This window comes from Kalmanozyma brasiliensis, assembly GCF_000497045.1.
Source record: "Kalmanozyma brasiliensis GHG001 unplaced genomic scaffold PSEUBRA_SCAF2, whole genome shotgun sequence".
Lineage (NCBI taxonomy): Eukaryota > Fungi > Basidiomycota > Ustilaginomycetes > Ustilaginales > Kalmanozyma > Kalmanozyma brasiliensis.
The window spans coordinates 1,159,763-1,175,790 of NW_015961959.1; the positions used below are offsets into that span (position 1 = coordinate 1,159,763).

General features: G+C 58.4%; 9 protein-coding genes across 9 annotated transcripts; 4 read left to right on the top strand and 5 right to left on the bottom strand.

Annotated features, from left to right (window-relative positions):
• Positions 1-231: 231 nt before the first annotated feature.
• On the top strand, positions 232-1,383 carry PSEUBRA_002979 (PWI domain protein; the record flags this gene model as incomplete). Its single annotated transcript, XM_059464939.1, has 1 exon — positions 232-1,383. The coding sequence occupies one exon, from the start codon at positions 232-234 to the stop codon at positions 1,381-1,383; it is 1,152 nt and encodes a 383-aa protein (XP_059320720.1).
• An 86-nt stretch (positions 1,384-1,469) lies between these two features.
• PSEUBRA_002980 (uncharacterized protein) lies at positions 1,470-2,318 on the bottom strand (the record flags this gene model as incomplete). The annotated part of the gene is made up of 1 exon (XM_059464940.1): positions 1,470-2,318. One exon carries the CDS (start codon positions 2,316-2,318, stop codon positions 1,470-1,472), a length of 849 nt encoding a protein of 282 aa, XP_059321335.1.
• A 248-nt stretch (positions 2,319-2,566) lies between these two features.
• Positions 2,567-3,868, bottom strand: PSEUBRA_002981 (uncharacterized protein; the record flags this gene model as incomplete). The annotated part of the gene is made up of 1 exon (XM_016437368.2): positions 2,567-3,868. One exon carries the CDS (start codon positions 3,866-3,868, stop codon positions 2,567-2,569), a length of 1,302 nt encoding a protein of 433 aa, XP_016292851.2.
• A 225-nt stretch (positions 3,869-4,093) lies between these two features.
• On the top strand, positions 4,094-4,630 carry PSEUBRA_002982 (uncharacterized protein; the record flags this gene model as incomplete). The annotated part of the gene is made up of 3 exons (XM_016437370.2): positions 4,094-4,110; positions 4,203-4,336; positions 4,416-4,630. The coding sequence occupies 3 exons, from the start codon at positions 4,094-4,096 to the stop codon at positions 4,628-4,630; spliced, it is 366 nt and encodes a 121-aa protein (XP_016292852.2).
• Positions 4,631-4,772: 142 nt separating this feature from the next.
• Positions 4,773-5,416, bottom strand: PSEUBRA_002983 (CMP/dCMP deaminase, zinc-binding; the record flags this gene model as incomplete). Its single annotated transcript, XM_016437363.1, has 2 exons — positions 4,773-5,235; positions 5,322-5,416. 2 exons carry the CDS (start codon positions 5,414-5,416, stop codon positions 4,773-4,775), a joined length of 558 nt encoding a protein of 185 aa, XP_016292853.1.
• A 917-nt stretch (positions 5,417-6,333) lies between these two features.
• On the top strand, positions 6,334-9,441 carry PSEUBRA_002984 (Major facilitator superfamily; the record flags this gene model as incomplete). Its single annotated transcript, XM_016437327.1, has 1 exon — positions 6,334-9,441. One exon carries the CDS (start codon positions 6,334-6,336, stop codon positions 9,439-9,441), a length of 3,108 nt encoding a protein of 1,035 aa, XP_016292854.1.
• Positions 9,442-9,684: 243 nt separating this feature from the next.
• On the bottom strand, positions 9,685-11,898 carry PSEUBRA_002985 (Cation/H+ exchanger; the record flags this gene model as incomplete). The annotated part of the gene is made up of 1 exon (XM_016437354.1): positions 9,685-11,898. The coding sequence occupies one exon, from the start codon at positions 11,896-11,898 to the stop codon at positions 9,685-9,687; it is 2,214 nt and encodes a 737-aa protein (XP_016292855.1).
• A 699-nt stretch (positions 11,899-12,597) lies between these two features.
• PSEUBRA_002986 (Carbohydrate kinase, FGGY, C-terminal) lies at positions 12,598-14,451 on the top strand (the record flags this gene model as incomplete). The annotated part of the gene is made up of 1 exon (XM_016437333.1): positions 12,598-14,451. The coding sequence occupies one exon, from the start codon at positions 12,598-12,600 to the stop codon at positions 14,449-14,451; it is 1,854 nt and encodes a 617-aa protein (XP_016292856.1).
• A 49-nt stretch (positions 14,452-14,500) lies between these two features.
• PSEUBRA_002987 (2-nitropropane dioxygenase, NPD) lies at positions 14,501-15,676 on the bottom strand (the record flags this gene model as incomplete). Its single annotated transcript, XM_016437359.1, has 1 exon — positions 14,501-15,676. The coding sequence occupies one exon, from the start codon at positions 15,674-15,676 to the stop codon at positions 14,501-14,503; it is 1,176 nt and encodes a 391-aa protein (XP_016292857.1).
• Between the last annotated feature and the right edge of the window lie 352 nt (positions 15,677-16,028).

The following is a 16,028-nucleotide window of genomic DNA, read 5'->3' on the forward strand; positions in this document are numbered from 1 at the left end:
GATCGAAGCAATGTTGCTGTTGGCTCACATGAGGAGACGACGAGCCGAGGTGTGTGGACCCTGAGCCGGCTGAGCTGTGACCTCGAAAATGCGGGTTTTGACCCCTCGACAACCAATTCTTCTGATCCATTTCTAAGCTCGCATCTTACCAACCGTCCACCATCAGCGGCCTCGTCCGCATTGACATCCACCCCACCTCACACTCACCCTTCCTCCATCACAGCATCCACCATGGGCGATTCATCGTACAAAGGCGTCTCCGCATCGCAAGACTCTCGCTTTACGGATAAGCAATCCGTCCTGCTGCGCAAGCTCACCTTCCCCGCCTCCTTCTCTACCAAAGTCGACATGACCCGAGTCGAACTTTCGGTGATCCGCCCTTGGATCTCGCGCCGCATCACTACGCTGCTGGGCTTCGAGGACGATGTGGTGCTCGAGTACGCCACCGGCATGTTGGAGGAGGAGCGCTTTCCGGATCCGAGGAAGGTGCAGATCCAGCTTATGGGCTTTTTGGAGGGCCAAACGGCGGGGTTTATGGAGGAGCTGTGGGAGCTGTTGGTGAGCGCACAGGAGAGTGTGGGGGGTGTACCGAGGAGGTTTGTGGAGGAGAAGAAGGAGGAGTTGCGCGTCAAGAGGGAGGAGGGAGAGAGGGTTGTTAGAGAGGCTAGGGAGAGGGCGGCGAGGGCGGCCGAGGCGGGAGGCGCGAGGGGACAGGAGGGAAAGAGACGGTCGAGGTGGGATGCCGGCCCGACATCGTCGACTTCGGACAGTGTAGCAGTGGACACGAGGCCACCAGCATATGGTGCGGACAGAAGACTCAACAACGGAGGCGAGTATCGCAGGCGGGAACCGCCAAGCAGGTCCGAATGGAACCGCCGCCGAGACGATGACCACCGCAATGGTACGCAGCGCAGTCGAGACTCAGGCTGGGGATCTCGAGCTCCTCCACCGCCTCGCGAAGACACCGCCTTCCGTGACAGTCAGACCCGTCGCTCGCCCTCGCCTCCACCACGCCATCGACGAAGATCGCCGTCCCCACCGCCACGACAGCGAGACCCTCCGCGCACGCGGTCAAGATCTCGCTCGGTCACGCCAGACTATCGTGCGGAGATGCGTGACCGTAAACAACGAGATCGTCCTTCAAAGGGCACTGCTGACTCTCTCGAGCACGACGATCGGCATTCGCGAGCGCGGGAGGACGAAAGCGGTCGGCGTGAACGTCGGCGGGATCGAGATACACAAGGTCGGGCTGTCGAGGCGGAAGGTTCCAGGAGAAAGCCTCCGCGAGAAGACGATCGCGAGGAAGAGGCAGAGCGGGAAAGAGACCTCAGAGACAAGCTTCTGCGCGCAAAGGCTTCCCGCAGCTCCCAGCGCTCCGATTGACCTTTGCAATCGCAACCTCGTCGATACCTCTCTCCGAATGTGCTAATAAGTCATGCCCATCGTGCGGAGAGTGGCAAGGGGAAGCTTCATCTGCGTTGCATGGTGTATATGTAGTGGTTGATCTGCGGTGCGTTCGGGTCGGATGCTTGGACCGGCACTGGGGTCTTGTTGACCAGTGTCCAGGGCCACGCCTCGACTTGCTCTTCCGTGCTTGCCTCTGAACCGGTCATAATGTCGTCCCAACGGTCCGCATTGTAGCTGTGACAGAGCCACAGCCCACCCGGTTTGACGAGCGCGCCGAGATGAACGCCCAGAACCTGCGTCGTCGCGACTCCGCCCGCTGTTGAGGCTACACGGGCGTTGACCAAGGCTGTAAGTGCTGGGTGCGCCTCTGTCGGCACTGCCAGCGAGGTGAAAGGCACATCGTCCCCAGTGGATATCGAATCGGTCGTGCTCTTGTCCAACACGACATCGAACAGCTTCCCCTTCCCCAGTACCGCTTCCACCTGGCTCCAGTCGAGCAGGTCCATCACCTCATACTGCATCAGCTGCTCCTCTTGCTCGCCGATCTCTTCCAGGAACGCTCGCTCAGCCCATCGTTGAAACTCAACACTCCGCTCGGCAAAGTCGACATTGACGATTTGCCGCGCGCGATCCTTCCAGTCACCCGGCGTCGTCTCGCGCCAATACCGCACGAGGTCGAGCGACAGCTGTGAGGTCCCTACGCCGATATGAAGAATGCGTATCGGCGGCGTGCGCGTGAGAAGGGTGGGTTCGGACGTGAGAAGCCCGAGCAGCGACGTCGAGGGGGAGAGCCATTCAAAGCCGGACTGCTCGCGCGGGTCGGTGGTGAAGCGGTCGTTCCAGTATGCAGAAGTGTGGTAGGACAGACCGGCGCTACCTGACGCGCGCGATCGAGGTGCGTCGGAGGCCATGGCGAGACGGGTCGATGGATGACTTCGGTGATGGTGAGGAAGGATGGTGGGGAGGTGCGAAAGAAGATCTTCTCGTTTCAGGGTCCAGCCTTTTCAATCGCGGGAGGGATTTCCGCGGCACGACGCTTCATCCTGTATCCATGGTCGGGTCAACACTCGCTCACACGCTGGTCATCGATAGCTCTACAGCCAGTCACGACGTTTCGAGATGCGATACAGGGTGATACAAATACAAATGCCACACACGCCTAGCTACCAGCGTTCCCCGCGTCGTTGCCTGCACCACTGTCCGCAGTCGACCCAAAGTTGGTGAGAAACGAGCTGAGATCCACCCCACCCCCCGCACCCATACTCGCATCACCGCCGCTGGTGAGGCTGGAAAAGTCAAAATTGCTCAGGTCGAGACCGCTGCCGCCCGAGCCGAACATGTCGTTGTCCTCTCCAAAGCCTCCGCTACCGGAGCCGAGGTTGAAGTTGCTCAGTGAGGACAGGTCTGGCATGGCAGCTGCGTCGTTCGAGCCGGGATTTGTGGTGGAGGAAGAGGCGAAGTCCATGCCCATCATCTTTTCGAGCTCGGAGAAGTCGGTCGCTGGTGCGAGAGCGGTTGATGTGTCCGTTGAGGAGGAGGTGTTGGCGAGAGAAGGGATGCCGAGCGCAGAGAGATCTGGGAGGTTTGTGAGGGAGGACATGTCGATGCCAAACGCGGAGAGGTCCAGACCGGGGATTGAGGGTGCGGAGGGATTCGATGATGTCGTCGTAGCGAGGGTCGTCGCAGGATTGGATGGAGCAGAACTTGGAGGCTTTGGCGCATTTGCCAGTGCGGGTGACTCTGTGAGGTCGATTGTCTTGGACGCACCTTCCACGGACCCGGCTTTGGGGGCAAATGCGAGGGGCACGTCGTCCTCGTCGTCGCCATCGCTGTCGATCACGATGGCGTCGTTCTCCGTATTGCCAGGGTCATTCTTCTTGCCTGCATCTGACGGAAGTGCCGACGTTGCTGGCGCAGTTGTCGAGATGTCCTCAGCTTTCGTCCCGGCGCCGGCCGTGATCGTGCCGCTGACGTCCGCCTTGGTCTCTGTTGCCTTGGCCACATTATCGATCCGCTTTCGGTCCGCATCCTCCTCAGCCTTCTTCTTTGCTGCCTCGTCTGCTTCTTGTTGCCTCTTGAGCGCTTCGGCTGCCGCTTCAGCCTTTGCCTTGGCCTCTTCTGCTTCCCTCTGCGTCGCAGCTTCCAGTTCTATCTCGAGTGCGGCCTGTGCATGCAACAGGTAGTCTCGCAGCCCGTGCACCAATGAGAGGTATCGACTGCATTCGCCGGCGAGCTTGTCGAGACCCGAACTTGCTTCGCTGATGCCCGCTGCCGCTGTCGCTGATGAGCGAGGTACTGATGCTGGGAGCCGTGCGAGTTGTGTTCTGGATCGTAGGGTGGATGCTGTTTGCAGAACGATGGATTTGAGTGCGTCTTGGATCTCGCGTGCGCGTTGGTCGGCCGGAGCTGATGGCCGTGATGATGTTCCTGGCTGATCGCCTGGTAGCTTCGGTACCGACATGGCTGTGAAGATGTGCGAATGCTGAGACGGACGTTGAAGAAGGTGTTGACAAAGCTGAGAGAGGGTTGGTGAGCGAGGACAAGGCCGAATTCCGCAATTTGGGCTGGGCGGTGGAGGACGCAAAGACCAACACGGAACGAGTCGCGTCTGCTTGTCGTTCTTCCTGACTCGTTGGATCTTTACCATCATCCACTTACAGACCTTCCAAGAGCTGCCATCATAGACATGTCGAATTGGATCCTGTAAGCATCTTGAGCACTCGCATGAACGTGATGCCGACCACGACTTACGAAAAAAAGCTGACTTGTAACTGATCCGTTTGGTCTTCCTTCAGCATACCCTCGGTGCTCGTACCGCTCATCATCGTGGGCGCGGTCGCATCTCGCTTCTTCGGCGGCAACAAGCGCGGCGGCTACAGTGGGAAATATGATCCCAAGACTGGCCTCGGTCGAGGTGCTCCTGGCTTCCGTATGTATCATCCACCCTGTTTCAATGTTTGCAGCAACGCAGCTCGTACTGACAACTTCAATCCATTCTGACGACGCAGAAACGGGAGTGAAGCGAATGGCAGTGACGCCGGAGATCGCGGCAAGGATGCGTGCAGGAGAGCAGGTGTCCGCCGAAGAGATCGAAGCAGCCGTTGCAAAAGCACAGTCGCAAGAGCAAGCAAAGTCGACGGCGGTTCGCAATTCAAACGTGGATCAGGACTGGCTGCCGCAGGCTGGGCGCAGTCCTGCCGGTAAGAAGAGCAAGAAGCGCTGAACAGAACACACATAATGCAGTCACCTTGATCGCAGTCTAAATGAGCTCTCTGCGAAGACTTTTGACTGCGTCGGGCGAGATGCCGAGAGTGTGCCTGCCAGAGAGGGGTCGAAAAGTATAGATGAGATTTGAATGGCTTGGCCTACGAATGCCTTGGCTTGTCCAGGTCTTCTGGGCCAAAGCTCATTGGCAGCAAATATTCGAGTGTCACCACCTCGACATTGGGCTCGTTGAGCTCCTTGCCACCCTCATCTTTGACTGTCCCTTGTATCGTTTGAGAAGCGGTCGTCTTGCTCCACTTGCACCCGACCATGAGAATGCGAGCCTCCAAGCTGCAGAGCTCCCTGATGACTTGACGACAGATGCCACAGGGACTGCAGCTCCCTTCTAGATCGCTCGCTACAGCCACAGCGATGATGTCACCTCGCTCGATCTTGCGCGCCGAGTTCTGTTCTGGCACGTCGAGTTGATCAGACCTAATGATGGCTTTTGCCAGAGCTGTGCGTTCAGCGCAGACCGTGCCTCCGTAGGAAGCGTTTTCGAAGTTGGCACCGAGGATGACCTCGCCCCATTTGGTGAGAAGTGCTGCCCCTACGCGAAACTTGCTGCAAAGGCGCAAGAGAATGGATGCAAAGGCAATCAGCATCGTTTGAAGCTGTCGAACTGAAAGCGCGTACAGATAGCTGCTCACCTGTAGGGAGAGTACGAGAGCTTCCTTGCCTCTTGGGCAGCATGCAGAATATCGTGCTTCTTGTTGGCAATCAGTTGCAGATCCTTGGAATCCATGATGTCCTTTTTGGCGAGACGCGATGCGAAGGGTTGGTGTGTGCAGGCTAAGAAGCAGCTTCGGGTTGGGCACAAGACTGTTAAGAGTCACAAGACATCAAACGCCCCTTGTGAAGGACAAGCTGAGCTATCAAGGGTCCTCGGCCTCCTCCGAGCTTCCGTTTGCTTTTGCGTGGGAAGGCTTTGAGGCCGAAAGCAGGGGCCGTGCGTGGCTCGGTTGAGCCAAATCTGGAATCGGCCACCCCGATGAGCCCTCCAAAAAGCGTGGGAAAAGAGAAGCGGATCAGCCATCGCGATGTGTCAGCCTGCTGCAAAGTCCGAGGCGGAATAGCCGAAATCTGTCCCTCAACGCTGCATATCACAAAGCCTATCTTTTGGAACGGGATGATCTTCTCACGGTCTTGTCATTCAGGCCCGATGATGACCATTACGAGTGGCTCAGCTGACACCGACCAAGCATTACGAGGCGCAGAGTGACTGTAGACCGGCGTGGACTGGGGCGTCGTCAGTGTGCTTCTTCGTAATCACAGATACCGCGGCTATCTTTTTTTTTCGTTCTCGCAGTTGCGCGGCTCTTTTCACTCCACTCTTGCCGAGTCGAGAGGGTCGAGCAGGTCCTTCGCGCAGCTCGCTTCCAACAGGAAGCAAAGCGACAAGAAGGGTCTTTGCCCATCACGAGGCACAAGCAGCCCCCCTCTCTCTCCGCGGGGCAGCTGATTTGATAGCAAAGAGTCAACATATCACCGGCGCTCTCCTTTCCGAATGTCACCCTGCCAAGTAGCCGTCCACCTCCTTCTCCTCCCCCTCCACCCGCCTTTACTCCTCACCCCGTCCTTTGGCACCTCGTCGCCCTCTTTTCCATAAAGCTATGAGGCACACCACCATCTGAGCGCAGACTGCAGAGAAGAAGAAGCACCATGTCGGAACCATCATCGTCTACAGCGGCGTCCAAGCCACCTCACAGACTCGTAGTCAAGCCACTCGGTCAACAGCTTACCATCACAACCACTATCAACGGCCGCAAACGCACTCTTCTCGATACCTCGGATGCGCTTCAGCTGGCAGAGACCAACTATCCTATCCGCTTCTACTTTCCACGCGATGCCCTACAATTTTCTTTCTCACTCAAGCCTAGCGACAACAAGGAAACATACTGCCCTTTCAAGGGCTTTGCCCAGTATCACGACGTCGCGGAAGCCGGCACTCGTATCGAACAGCTTAAAGGCGCCATCTGGTCCTACTCCAAACCGTTCTCATCCAGCGATGCCGTCGGTGTCAAAGGTTACTACTGCTTGGCAGCTCCCAGCGAGCAGTTTCAGGTCAAACTTGATGGCCGTGCCATCACCGTCGACGATGCTAGAAATATGAACGAAGAAGTCCTCGCAGCTTCGCCCTCGGATGTCTCTTCGCCATCGCTGCCTCGAAATGTTGTGGAAGAGGGAGGCAGATCTCGAAGCACAGCCCAGCCCACCGGCGCAACTCTCCAACCACCGGTCATGAAGCGCTCCGTCAGCAGCAGCTCCAACGCTCCGCCTGAGTCATTCCCAGTCTCGCGTCCGTTCGGAGGCGAGCTAGAAATCGACTCGACTGATCCCGTCATTGCCGACTTCGTCTATCGTCTAGACGATGAGGCTCGAGACGGTGATCACAATCCTGCAGAATCAAACAACGGCGACCCTCCTACCGGCGAGGGAGCACCGAACACGACCTCCGTAGACGACCACCTGCTGTGGTTCAAGGACCAGCCTTGGTACCGTAGGCCCTCGGAGAAATGGCTTCGTCCCTTCGCATTGCTCATCGCCATGGCAGGTGGGATGTGCATGGGCCCCAAACTCGAGCTGCTCAACATGTTTGTCTGCGAACAGGTGCTCGGAGACGCCTATGTCGGCGGAGGCGATGTGATCGCGCCTCATCTACCCGCAAATGCCTCGCTAGCAGATGTCACAGACCATGGCACATCCTCACTCGACCGCATCCAAGTCAGCAGCTTCCAGCCTTGGATCAACACTGGTGCAAGCCGAGACTCGGACCATGACGCTGTGACAGCGTACTTTGCAGCGCTCGATCAGCCTAACTCCACTGTTATTCCAGTGCCGCGGCGTCCCAGCAAAGCGTGCTTCGCTAGTCCTGAAGTTCAGTCCTCGCTAGCAACTTTGCAGCTCCGTATGACCCTTTCCATGGGCATCCTCGCTGCCCTCACAACCGGTTTCTGGTCCAACCTGTCCTCTCGACGAGGCCGCTTGCCCGTGCTGCGTATCGCCATGTGCGGCATTGTCTTCACCGACTTCGTCATGCTCACTGCTGCGCTTGTTCCTCGTTCTAAGCTCCCCTTCGGCTACAGCTTCTTGGTAGTCGGTAGTACTGTCGAGGGGCTACTCGGAGGCTACAGCGCTGCGATTGCCGTTCATCAGTCCTACATCTCCGATGTCACACCGAGCGGCACACGTGCCCACATCTTTGCGCACTACATGGGTCTCGTCTACGCTGGCCTCGCGCTGGGTCCCACTCTGGGAGGCCTCATCGTCAAGCACACCGGCAATCTGTTGGCGCCATTCTGGTTTGCTCTCGCCATGCACTTGATCTACATGCTCGGCGTCTTCACCTTCATCCCCGAAAGTACCAACGAGGAGTTCCGCGCCAAGGCACTGCGAGAGTACAAGGAGTCTCGCGCGGAGATCAAGCGCAAAGCAAACGAGCGCAAGACGGCCGAGATGCAGCCGCTTCTGGGCTCGAACGGATCCAATGTCGAGCAGGGCCCATTCAAGAAGCGTGCTTGGAAGCGCGTAAAGGTCCTTTTTATGGACAGCGTCCTTTATGCGCCTTTGGAGCCACTCAGCTTCCTGCTTCCTAAGAAGGTTGTCGTCGATGATCATGAGGACGAAGTTCCGCCTCGAGGCGATTCTTCTGGCACAAGCACGCCACGCAACAATGCCCTCGCCCGTCCAGAAGCATCGGCTTCCCACATCTCGGTATCTCGAGTGCCGCCCAAGACACGCTACGACTACAACCTTTCGTTCCTCTCGCTCACCTACTTTACCGAGACCGCCATCTACGGCATCATGTCGTTCAAGATGCAGTACGCCCAGGAACAATTCATATGGGGCTCGGCAGAGCTCGGCATGTATCTCACCTTCCTCAGCATCACCCGCGTCCTTGCTCTCACCGCCGTGCTACCTGTCGTCATCAAGCTTCTTCATCGGCCGGTTAAGGCTCTGCGTCTGCCGCAAGACGGTCCACCTGTCGAAGAGGAGCAAACAATCGCCCCTGATTTTCGAAGACACTCGACGCTCGATGACGAGGGCAGGCCTCACCGCAGAATGAGCTCGTACGGTGCCACCGCCCAGTCACCTGCTCTCAACCCAGAGGAGTACTCAGACGAAGAAGAAGAGCACGGCGAGTGGGATGACACCAAGAAGTCCGTCGAAGAACTCTGGACGCTGCGCGCAAAACACCTACGCCTCATACACGACAGCAAGTTCGATCTCAAGCTCGCCAAGATTTCGGTCGTTGTCAACACCATCTCGTACGGCATGCTCATCTTCTCCAACACGCCGCAGCTGTTCTATCTCGCCACGGCTGTCACATCGTTGGGGGGCGGTGGTGGTGCTGCCATGTCGTCGTTGGCGCTGGCATTGCTCAAATCACCTGCCGATGCCGGAAAGCTGTTCGGTGCGTGGAGCATCACCTCTGCTATCTCGGGGACGGTTGTTGGGCCGATCTTGTTCGCCAACGTCTTCAAGCACACGACCAAGACGTTCCCGCCGGCCATCTTCGTGGTGGGCACCGGGCTGTTTGTGATTGCGTTCCTGCTGCTGTGCGGGGTCAAGGTGCGCAAACCGATCAGCTTGCCTGCTCTGCCTGCGAGGCCGCATCCTGCACCTGGGGCGGACGAAAGGCCAGAGGTGGATGCGTCAACGGTCAAGTCAGCGTTTCGCAGCTCGACCTTCAAGGATGCTCTCACGCTCAAGACGGCAAAGAACGGGAAGTCTTCGACGAGCCGACCGGGTCTGCCGGCGTTCGACTAGCGCTGAACATTTTCTGTACCATCAGAGGCTTTTTCGCATAGGAAATCTGACTTCCATCGGAAAGCGTGCATGCAGTAGCTTAGGGGTCTGTGTTTTGTTGTGATCGAAGCAGATGTGACGAAGCGAGGAGATGTGATGTAGCGATGATGAGTTGAATCATCATCGTGTATGCCCTTGTGACTTTGACGGCGGGTTAGATGAGAACATGATCGTTGAAAGACTTGTCAATGTGATTCCAGAGTGTCAAATGAAGCGGAGCGTCCTTCGTTGGGACGAGTGGGTCGACTGAGCATCCTGCTCGACCTCTCTCGCTGCACCCTCCGCGTCTCCTCCTCCTTCTCCTCCTTCTCCTACCTCGCCTCGAAGCTCGGTGACCCCTTCCGTCTCGCCACCCTGTTGCTTCTCTTTCTCGATCACCAACCCGCTCCTCACCAACATCTCTGCCAATCTCTTCCTCTCTCGCTCCTCTCCCTTCTCCCACCCCTCCTTGGCCTCGGTCTGCGCCTCCTTCCTCTCGGAGCTCATCTCCTTATCGAACGCCCTCAAAATGGCAAAGCGACGGGGAGAGACAGTTCTGGTCAACTTGGCCATTTCCGGCTTCTCCTCTGCTTTGGCCGTCGAAGGGTTCTGCAGGATAGAACTTGGCATACCGTTCCCACTCGTGGGGAGCTGCAGTGCGGGAGGCGGCAGACGCGGCTTCATTTGCTCCCCATCTGCTCCCACCTCGCCAATCGCGTTGATAGCACGCCTGAGTGCGTCCTCCTCGACACTCCTCTGTTTGACCGGAGCGCTAGGAGCGGAGATGTTGGACTTCTCCACGCCTTTCCCGTGGTGCGCAAGCGCATTGTGTTTGCCGGGGGCCACGTCTTTGCGCCAAAAGCTGTCCTTTTGCCAAAAGGCGAGCACGTGCACGGCCCAGTCGCCCACCGCGACGAGCGGGTTCCAGAGCGGCTTGCCGGAGGGATCGAACCCGACGTGACCGCGCGAAGACCCGTGCGAGGAAGCAGGCGGGCGGCCCGCATCCGAGTTGTCCGACGAGCCCTCTTCGGGGGAGCCGTCGCGTTGCGCGGGGATGGTGTTGTTGCGGCTCATGGGTCGAGAGAACGTGATCGAGCGCGTCTGCGTCAGTGTCGCAGTACGACGCATGACACCTGGTCCAAGTTTGGAGATCGGAATGGTGATACCGTGCGTGAGAACGGAGGAGAAGACCATGAACAGCACCAGGGGCGAGTAGACAGCACGGAGGCGATCGCGCGTGCCATCGTCCGGAAGCTGTTTGAGCGCGACTTGGATGTAAAACACAGCACCGACGCCGATAGGCCCGAACCAACCGGCGAATGAGGACTCCTTAAAATCGCGCAGCGCCGGAATGGCCTTTGTAGCGGCGATGACCCACGGCGGACGTCGAAGGAGGAGCACGGTGATACCCAGAACCACGACTCGCCAGCCCGTCAGCTGGAGGTCGGGGCTCGAGTAGTCATCCCACGGGATGATGGCTCCAATATAGACGAACACGGCCATGTTGAGCACGGTATCGATGATCTCTTGGAAGTCGTTGTCCTCGGTTCGGATGCGGAACCAGTCGTCCCAGGTGAACGAGTTGCCTGCGATGAAGCACGCGAGGATATCGTCTGACCCGAACAAGCCCGTGGTGCCCAGGGTGAAGAAGGCGAGCCCAAGGCCATAGGCGAAGAAGTTGGCTTTGTCGATGTACGACCTCGACTCGGCCCATTTCAGCGACTTCCGGGCGAGGTAGCCGATGAGCGAGCCAAAGGCGATCGAGAGAAGAATCTGATAGACGACGACGGCATACATCCATCGTCCGATCTCTTTGCCGACGCTGTAGCCCTTGTCTTCACCGGTTCGTGCGAGCAGATAGATGGCGAGGTAGAGGAACGGAAATCCGAGACCGTCGTTGGCGCCTGACTCGGCGACGATAATGTTGCGCACATTAGCAGGAACGTGCTTCTCGGCGTATCGACCCGTGGTGATGGAGTTGGCCAGCACAGGATCCGTAGGCGTCACAGCTGCTGCGATGCAGAGGCTCTCCAAGAAGGTCAAGTTGGGAATGATGCCCCAGATCAACAGCGCTGTGGCAAACCAAGCCGTCGTCATGATGCCAAACAGCAAAATGCTGAGCGAGAGCTTCTCTCTCCACAGATACGCTTTCGGCAGCGATATTCCGCAGAAAAGCACCTGAATGCCCACGACGATGCGCGTAAAGGTGTAGGTGACGTAGTTGGTCTCTTCAGCATTGCCCCAACTGGTGGGATCGACCCAGTCGAGCACGTAGGGGCCAACGATGATGCCGGCGGTCACGGCAAGCAGCGGCTCCGAGAGGTAGAGTCGCTCCTTGACGACGTAGGAGAGGAGACCGTAGATGACGATGAAGCCGCCAAGCACTGCGAGCGACTTGGAGACCTGCGTCAGGTCTACCTCGATGATGTGCGCCGGCATTGTTGCACAGGAAACAGTGCTTCCTGCCGATGGACGCGCAGTGAAAGTAAGTTGAAAAAGGATGCAGGCTGACAGAGTGTCGATCAGCCGTAGTCGAAAGAAGTGTCACTGTGGACGAAAGGCCAATGTCATTGACCGTAGGAGATCGAGTTGCGGCCGTGGGTGTTGACCGTGAGGACGCTGGCAAAGACGAGGACCAAAGAGGGCTGCATGGGGATCAGCTGAGCTGGCTAAGCGGACTTCAGTGCTTGTGAATGAGGGATCTTGGATTGAGCGTCCAAGATCAAAAGGCTTGTCGAGGGAAATGAACGCAGTCGATGCTGGTGATGGTGATGGTGATGGTGATGATGATGACGAAACGGCTTCCTGTCAAAAGGCGGAGTCAAAGGCTATCTCAAATTGCAGCTCCTTGGCTACCAATTTTCTGGAGCTGTTAGACCCTGGTATTACAGGGGGGAAGAAAATCCGTCCGGCAATCTTGACAGGTCGGCAATCTTTTGACCGACGTGTGTTGGTTCAAGAAGACCGGCGACCTGCTCATGCCCGTGTCCAGCGCCCGGTGTGGCATAGGCTTTGCCGTTTGCGGGGTCGACGCTCGACTCTTCCATATAAGCTTGTTGTGTTTGCTCTTCATTCTGTCATTTGCCCCTCAAACCGGTCGCAGTCACATCTTTCGGCCCTTCGAGACAACGACGCGCAATGTCGGACTCAACACCACTCTTCCTCGGCCTGGACGCCAGCACCCAGGCTCTCAAAGCCTCGCTCCTCGATGCCGACCTCAATGTCCTCTCTGAGCTCGAAGTCCGCTTTGACCGAGACCTTCCACACTACAAGACGACGGGCGGCGTCTCTGAACCCACAGCCTCCGATGATGCAGGCACGGTAGTGGCGCCGGTGATGCTGTACGTCGAGTCGCTCGACATGCTTGCCGATCGCATGCGCGCCGCGTCCTGGCCGCTCTCCCGCATCCATGCCGTCTCTGCTGCAGGTCAACAGCATGCTTCGGTGTACTTCTCTCGTGCCGCCCCGAAGATCTTTACGACGCTGTCGACAGACAAGACGCTGACGGAGCAGGTGGAGATGGCATTTAGCAGAAAAGTGGTTCCAAATTGGCAGGACTCGTCCACCGTCGAGGCGTGCAAGGCCTTCGAAGCTGCCGTTGGTGGAGCGGCAGAACTGGCGAAGGTGACGGGATCGAAGGCTCACACGCGATTCACAGGTCCGCAGATCTACAAGTTCCGCACGCAAGAGCCGGAGGCGTACAAGGACACGGAGAGGATCGGGCTCGTCTCGAGCTTCATCACTACCATGCTGTGCGTCGGGTCGGGTGGAGACGAGGCAACGGTCATCAAGGGTATCGACGAATCGGATGCCTGCGGTATGAATCTGCTGGACATGCGAGCTGCCTCGTCCATCCCATCCACCGAGAGTCGGGGCAACCTCGAGCCAGGCTGGAATCAAACCCTGCTCGCCCTTGCATCTGGCGAGAGCGAGGACCCTTCCCTCGGTGGCGCTGCCGAGTTGGAGCGCAAGCTGGGCGTCATCTACCGCGACGCTGGCTCGTCCGTCGGCACCGTCGGCAGCTGGTGGACCCAACGCTACGCTTTTCACCCCGACTGTCAGATCTTCCCTGGCACGGGCGACAACCCGGCCACCTTCCTCGCCTTCAGCCTTGCCGAGCGCCAGGCGATCATCAGCCTCGGCACATCCGACACGGTCATGGTCGCCACCCACCAGTACGTGCCCGATCCGGACTTCCACGCCTTCTTCCACCCCGCCCGCCTGCCCTCGAGCGGAGACGCGTTCTTCAACATGCTCGTGTACAAGTCGGGTAGTTTGGCGCGCGAGTGGGTGCGCGACCAGTACTGCGCCGCCGATTGGGAGAGGTTCAATGCCGACGTGGAGAAGTTCAAGCTGGACGGAGGGGACAAGAGGACGGGATTCTACTGGTTGCGACCGGAGATCATCCCTTCGGGAGCATCGGGGGTTCATCGCTACACGAAAGCCGGTGGGGATTGGGAGAAGACGGGCGAGTTCAGCGATTCGGGTATGAACGCAAGCGCGATTCTTGAGACGCAGTTCCTCAACTACCGATATCGCTCGTCGTCCATCGTCGCTGGCCCATCGTCGTCGGTCGTCGATACGAACACGCTCCCGCTGGAATCAATCTACGCCGTCGGAGGCGCTTCGTCCAACTCGACCATCACACAGACCATGGCCGACGTGTTCGGCTGCGACATCGTCAAGCCCGTCCAGCCGGCGGACGATGGCAAAGGCTGGAGTCCCGCCAACTACAACTTCTGCTCGGTCGGCGCTGCGTACAAGGCTGTGTGGGGCTGGAGCAGGGCACAAGGCGGGGAGGTGCAGGAGTTCGATGACTTTGTGCACGCGACCAAGTCGAAGCAGGCGAAGAAGGCGGGGCTGGGCGAGGGTGGAGAGGTCGAGGGCGGTGTGCAGGTGATCTGCAGGCCCAGGGAGGGCCGGACAAAGGTGTACACTGAGGTGATCGGCGAGTGGAAGCAGCTCGAGGAACGGGCTCAGAACGAGAAGTGATTGATTTCCTTGTATCAACGGAAATGGATTGTCATACCTACGCTGCGCCTCATTGAACGTAGCTCTGCACCCTGTCCAGCGCTTCGATCGCCTCACGAGTGATATCTTCCACGACCTGCTTGGCCGGTGTAATGGCACTGATCGCACCAACACCCGTGCCAGCCCAAATGACAATACGATCCGTATCATTGTCCTTGGCCGCCTGCTTGTACCTCTCCATCCTCTTCTTGGCGCCTTCTGGATCTTCTTTGCCCGCCTTGACCTGATCTTGGAGATCGCGCTCGTATTCCTCGACCGTCTTGTTGCGCAACCCTCTGCCGTCTGTGCCCTGTGGCCATCCGAGCGTGCCTCGCGCATCGTCAAATGCAAACGTACGCAGTGTCGCTGAGCCCTTTGCCTTGACCAGCTCCTCCTTCTGCAACTGCGAGTATGTCGATTCGGGAGTAATTACGAACCTCGTTCCGTAAACGCCACCTGCGCAGCCCGCAGAGAGGAGGGCAGCGAGCGACCTGCCGTCCGCCAACCCGCCCGCACCCAGCAGCGGTGGCGTCTCCCCCGTGGCACTGTTCGGTCGCAGCTTCGGCAGGGTCTTCAGCACGTCGGCCAGCAGCGCCGATAGCGGAGGTGCCTCGGAATGACCATGACCCCCTGCCTCGCACCCTTGCACAATGAGCACGTCGCACCTACACTTCTCTACCGCGGCTTGCAACTCCTGCTCCCGCCCAATCATGACGAACCACTTCACCTGCTCGTCGTTGCTGCCCTCTAGATCGGTGTTGTGCTGCTGATCCAGATCAGCGATGATCTTCTGCCAGCCCGTGAGCTCTGCCTCATCACCAAAGCTGAGCCAGATCGCGCGCGGTCGAGCCTTGACGATCACCTCGAGGAACTGTTTGACGTCGTCATTCGGGGAAGCTTGATCTGGCTTCTTGCCGCCGTTCAGCTCCGTGAGCCGCCAGACGAGGATTCCAATCCCAAAGTCGGCCCTCTTCTTGCTCGAAAGCAGATCGGCGTGAGAGACCGAGAGCTGTTGAAAGGCTTTGTCAACCTCACCCTGCAGCGTGGTCGGTGTCAGGTAGCCAGCGCCGATGAAACCGAATCCGCCAGCAGACGAAACAGCACCTGCGAGCTGACCGCCCGACGCACCCGCCATCGCGCCCAGGACGATGGGCGTCTTGATCGACGGCAAGACACGTGAGAGCGGCGTGATGATGTTTCGTGCCATGGTTGAGAATGTGATGGTGGTGGTGGAGGTGAGAGAGTGCGTCGGTCGAGTGGTCCGAAATGCGGGGGAAGAGCGTGCATAGCCTAAACGCCGCCTTGAGCAGCGAATAGATCGGGGAAGGGAAGGTTTGCGGCCGATGCAGACCGAAAAGCAACGCACCAACCCACGCGGGAATCGCGCTTGGGTCGGCTTCTTCGGCTACTTTGGGAAGCGGTTTCCACTCGTCGACCTTCTTCTCTCCCTGTTTGCTCAACACAATCATCTTGACCCAAGGACTCCGACAGCATAGACGCGGACCAGACTTCGAACGTACAAAAAGTATCGGGTGAAGCTACTCGCTGCCTCATTGCAG